The sequence below is a fragment of the Sinocyclocheilus rhinocerous genome, unplaced genomic scaffold, assembly GCF_001515625.1.
Source record: "Sinocyclocheilus rhinocerous isolate Xijiao unplaced genomic scaffold, SAMN03320098_v1.1 scaffold1555, whole genome shotgun sequence".
NCBI classification, from domain to species: Eukaryota; Metazoa; Chordata; class Actinopteri; order Cypriniformes; family Cyprinidae; genus Sinocyclocheilus; species Sinocyclocheilus rhinocerous.
The window spans coordinates 30,042-35,625 of NW_015644043.1; the positions used below are offsets into that span (position 1 = coordinate 30,042).

Sequence of the window (5,584 nt, forward strand, 5' to 3'; positions counted from 1 at the left end):
GGCTGTGAGATCTGGACTCTGGAAGAACATTCAGAAGTCAGAACTGCAGTGGATTTGAGTTCAGATCCACTGAGAGAAGAAACACTAGGGTTGGGTATCGTTTGAATTTTATCAATTCCAATTCCGATTCTGCTTATCGATTCCGATTATTTTCGATTCCCAGTTCCGATTCCAATGTGATGAAATAATGATATCAAACATTTATCCTGTGTCTCTTTTTTGCAAACCATTTAGTGGAGCTGAATACCATGAACAACAATTAACAGGCTACATAAAAACTGGACACTTTAAGAGCTGTTTGTGTGCAAAATAGAACTGCACGATTCTGGATAAATTTAGTTTTTTTTTGTTTTTTGTTTTTTTTCTTCCCCAATGGAAGTTGTGGTTCTCTCATGATTCTGAAGAAAAAACATTAGACAGATGAGGAATGAAACAGACGAATCATTGTAATTTAGAAATAGAATCACGTTGGTGTTTGAATCGTGTTCGTGAACTTTAACGATCTATTAAATTAAAGTGCTTTGTAATGTTGGTGGTGACACCTCTCTTGCAACATGTTTAGCTATCAAAGATATTATACGTAGCTTTTTTGGCATCTGATCGCAAATGTAGCCAAACTTTGGAGTGCTTAGATTAGCGAGCAAGGTCCTGGCAGATCGCTAGGTCCGGTCCTCACACGTGAAGAAAAAAAAGCGCTTAGGAATGGATAGGTCGGAATCGAAATTTTAATTTGACAACAAGTATCCGATTCCTGACCTTAAATATCCGATTCTGGAATCGGAATCAATTTTCGATTCCCAACCCTTGGTGACATGATTCCATAGCTGACTCCCCAGGAGGAGACGGTCCTGGCACTCGCTGGACAATCTGGGACGTCCTGAAGACTTCTTCACTGCAGTCGAACCTCTCTCCTTGAAGTTCTTGATGATCCGGTAAATGGTTCTTTCAGGTGCAATATTGTTTGTAGCAATTTCCTTGCATGTGAAGCCATTTTGATGCAAAGCGATGATGGCTGCATGTGTTTCTTTGGAGGTAGCCATTGCTAACAAGAACACATTGAAGTGCTTCTTCCCTCCTTTTATAGCAATCGTCTCAGGTTATATATGTAACCATGGTTCCCTGAGAAGGGAATTAGACACTGTGTCCTCTAGGGTCGCTATGGGGAACGTCTTCAGTGTGACCGGTGTCTGAAGCATATATCTAAAAACGTGCTCAGAATGCTTAGTGTGCACACTTACCACAATGTGAATTTTAGAAAGTGCACAGAAGCTTAGCACTGCCTGACTTGACTCGAATAGAGGCAGCTTATCAGGGAAGCAGCAAGCGGCCCAACTACCTGATGTCACTGCCACGGAGCTCAAGAGCGGAGGGTTCAACCCCTAGCGAGGAGAGAGAGAGGAACCCAGCTTGACCGAAGTGACCAATAGCCCAGGGTAGAGGATCTAACTCTCGAGTCGAGAGGAGGACTCACCCAGTCTGCCCAGTACCGGTGAGCTCAAGGAACCCTCCCGCAGTGAGGGGAGCACAGCCATGTCCGGGGGCAGATAGATTGCAAATGGGACATCAGAAATGGGTTCCTGCTAGAAGGGGATCACACATTTCTAAGGGAACAACAGGGTCCCAACATAAAGGCAACTGACCAAGGAGGCAACAGAGATGGGCCTAACACTTAGTTCGTTGCAAATGGGGTTCTTCGGGAGCAGCGCTCTCGGCTCTCAAGCTGAGGCGGGCCCTTATAGCACATACTGGGAGCGACTCATAGTTAACCCTCACAGAGAGGGGAGCACTTCTCAGCTAGACCAGAAGGGGGCGCTAGATTAGAAGAGGTAACCCAGCAGGGCCCAATAAGAGACAGTCCACTGGAGCAGCTGGACACGGTCTGATCTCGATCCAGAAGAGGATGACGTGTTATCCCGGCACCCTTTTATACTGTATCGCGCAGGGTAATGACGTCATAGGCTGTCGCCGGCCAATGTTATTGTCGTTTTTAGATATATGCTTCAGACACCGGTCACGCTGAAGGCATTCCCCATAGCAACCCTAGAGGACGCAGTTCGAAGTTCCCTCGGAAAGGAACAGTCTGCTCTTACAATCTATTTAGTATGATAGTGATTTCACCTGACTAGTACTCATTCACACTTTCACATGTGCTGCTGATATGATTAGTCAATTAATGTTAGCTGGTCAGGGTGTCAGGATCAAAAAACAGCGAAATTTTTTTTTTTTTTTGTGAAAAGTAAATTTTTTGGCCAATGAAGCTTTTAGCAATTATTTAAAATGCATCTGATCACTCTACACAATAATCTAGAAACAATGTGAATGAACACAACAACAGCTTAAGCTGCAAACTTTGCAAAACAAAAAATGTATGTCACTGCCAAAACTTTTGGCCATGACTGTATGTTTAAAAAATTCTGCTGAAGCTGTTCTATAATGCCGTGGGGGGAAATAGTGTTGCTGCGCTCCCTACTCTATCCAGGCAAGGCTGTATGGACAGACGGAGAGTTTTTGTCCAGAATGGAATCATACCAACAATCTTAATTATTATTACGAAAGGGACGAAAGTGGTCCTGACTAAACGAATTAAAATAAGGCATAATCAATTATGTGATCAGTGATCTCAGGGGTGGCCACCGTCGGTCCTGAAGAACCAGTTGGAGTAAAACTCTGCAGGACTGTGGCTCTCCAGGACTGATGTTGGCCCCCCTGATATTTATCAATGATCTTTTATATGGAATACAATATGTGATATACTGTATGTAATTTTTTTTATTGTATTGTACTGCTGTACTTTTATGCTGTATTTCCTAGGGCGTGCAGAATGTAAATTATAGCAAACTCTGGCACAACAGCTGTATTGTGCATGGTCCCTGTTGAATAAACTAAATAAACTTAACTAACTTAAACTCAGTCATGCTCCCAGATATAATGTCATACAAACTGTTGGTTTTCTGATTTAATATATTTTAACTTGTAATTTATTCCTGTGATGGAAAGGCAGAATTTTCAGCAGCCATTACTTCAGTTTTCAGTGTCACATGATCCTTCAGAAATCATTCTAATATGCTGATTTAATGATGAAATCAGTTGTGTTGCATAACATTTTTATGGAAACGGTGATACTGAGTTTTTTTCAGGATTTTCTGATGAATAGAAAGAAATCCTTCGTAATAGTTTAATACTTAATGCCACTTTTTATCAACTTAAACTTTAATTTCAATGTAAAATTTTAACTTTTAAACAATAGTTTACGGTAATTATATTAAGGAAAATTCTATCTGAATACTGTTGAACTGTTTGTCAAAATATGACTGAAAAGAATGTGTGCCAGAAATCACTTTGTTTGTTATTAGAATGACCTAGGGTGATTAAACTATCAAGAAGGAGTATTACAAGTTTATTGTGCATCTATGTTAACAATTTTATCAAAATAATGTATGATCTATAAAATGAATAATGAGCTAGGTGTTGAAATCCCCCTAAGATATCCTTCTAGCCTGGTTTGTAGGGTGGGCGGGTGTATGTGGAGAAATTTTAACTAATTTAACCAAAACAATATGGCAGCTAGCATATATATTCTTTACAACAATCGATATACAAGATAACTCTTTTGAATGCCTCTGTGTGAGGTTATTATGCTGTTGCTGTACATACACGTGTGCTGTCAGACTCAAACTATTGTAGTGATTCTGAAAACACACTCAAAATGATTAGAGACTCTTAATTGTGAGCAGTAAGCAGTTTAATGTGTCACAGCGTGAGTGCAGTGTTTAGCTGACTGCAGGAACACATTTTCAGCATTGCTGTTCTTGTTACGTTCCTCTCTTCCTTTCTGTCATTCTCTCTGTCTCTCTCTGTCTGTTCTCTCATTCCTCTCCCTGTGGTTCCTTTTAAAGTGCTAATGTGTGCGGAAAGAGTGTGGAAATTCATACTCACCCAGGCATTCATTACGGCACAGATCTTCCTTACTTAGTAATAAAAAAGAATTAGGCTATAGTTAAGGGTGTTGATATATAGGCCTACTAAAATTTTATTCTTCAAGTGTCTCTCTGAATTATGTGCCAGTTCTTTTTTCATTGTAAGAAAAAAAGTAATCAGAACATTGCACTAAACTGTCGGCACCAATAGCCTTGTGGGCACTTACTGTCCTATCAAAATAAATAAATAAATAAAGGAATAAATACATAAATACCATTCCACTAAACTTCTCCTTTGAGTTGAATGAAGACAGTCATTTTGGAATGTATTAAAAGCAAATTATTCATGTCTTGTAAGTCACAACTGGAAGTTGTATGCATCATAAATGTATAGACAGTGTGTATATGTTTCAGTGGTGTTTTAAATATTTGTATATGTGTGTTTTGCAGGTGGTGGACCTGTACTGGGGCATTGATCCAGAGGAGTGGGACAGTCCGGAGCTGCAGAGACTACGGATGAAATTACTGGAAGAATGTCTGAAAACGTCAGCCGGTCCATGCTTTGTTGTGGGTATATATGACATTTCATCAAACCATTAACCAGTAAATCCCAAATATATATAGAGAGAGACATAGTGGTCAACCAATTTATTGCCATAGCCAAAATATTGGCCTATATTTGGCATTTCTTAATGATCAGCATCGGCCAAAAAGTTTTTCTGTTTGGCCGATTAGAGTTGGAAGCAGGATTTTTATTTTCACATTGAATTTAGGGTTGTTTTTTACTATCTTTTTTTATCAAGCATCAAGATTCATTTTTTGAATTATGTAAAATTATTGTATTAAATATTATGTAAAATATATACAAATTTAATAGCATTAATAGCAAATTTAGCAGCATTTAATAGCATGGCTTTAAATTAAATAGTGATAAATAGTAAAGCAGAGTTAGGCTGGTGTTATGTTCTTGTTTGTGGGTTGAGTTGGGTATGATGTCTCTCTAGTCTGTGATAGCAGGCTAACGGAGACTCCGTGTAACATCCATATGGGAGCGAAGCACTTGAGTTCACTCACAGGATGAAGCTTATTGTGCCTCTGTGGCTTGCTCACTCATACACACACACACACACACACACACACACATACACACACACACAGCAAAATTACTTTAAAATCTCTCAGTATGGCAAGAGGAAGGGTATGGTTTGATGGCTGATGTTGCAGGAGATGAGAGATCATGCATAAGTGAAGCACACACACACACACACACATACATTCGAGAGCACCAGGTGGGTTATTAACAGATCAGTGAATTCATAAGGAATGTATATTTACACATGACCACACACTCCTCTGGCTCTCTCTGTGTGTGTGTGTGTGTGTGTGTGTATGTGTGTGTGTGTGTGTGTATGTGTGTGTGTGTGTGTGTATGTGTGTGTGTGTGTGTGTATGTGTGTGTGTGTGTGTGTATGTGTGTGTGTGTGTGTGTATGTGTGTGTGTGTGTGTGTGCGCTGAGGGTTCAGAATCAGTTCTCAGGTGTGGAGGTAGATTGATTTTAAATTATTAAAATGTAAATGAGCAATCTGGTCAGGAGGATTGGGATCTAATTGGAGTCAGAGAGCAATGTTTGAGTTGAGACAGTGTGTGTGTGTGTGTGTGTGTGTGT

The 5,584-nt window shown here is 39.8% G+C and overlaps 1 protein-coding gene across 1 annotated transcript in view; it reads left to right on the forward strand.

The window, feature by feature from the left end:
* The window catches only part of LOC107757889 (NACHT and WD repeat domain-containing protein 2-like), a 55,814-nt gene that overhangs the window by 23,626 nt on the left and 26,604 nt on the right, over positions 1–5,584 (forward strand). The window contains exon 3 of the mRNA XM_016575497.1: positions 4,368–4,484. Within this exon, the coding sequence (XP_016430983.1) occupies positions 4,368–4,484 (117 nt within the window). The remainder of the gene's footprint in view (positions 1–4,367; positions 4,485–5,584) is intronic.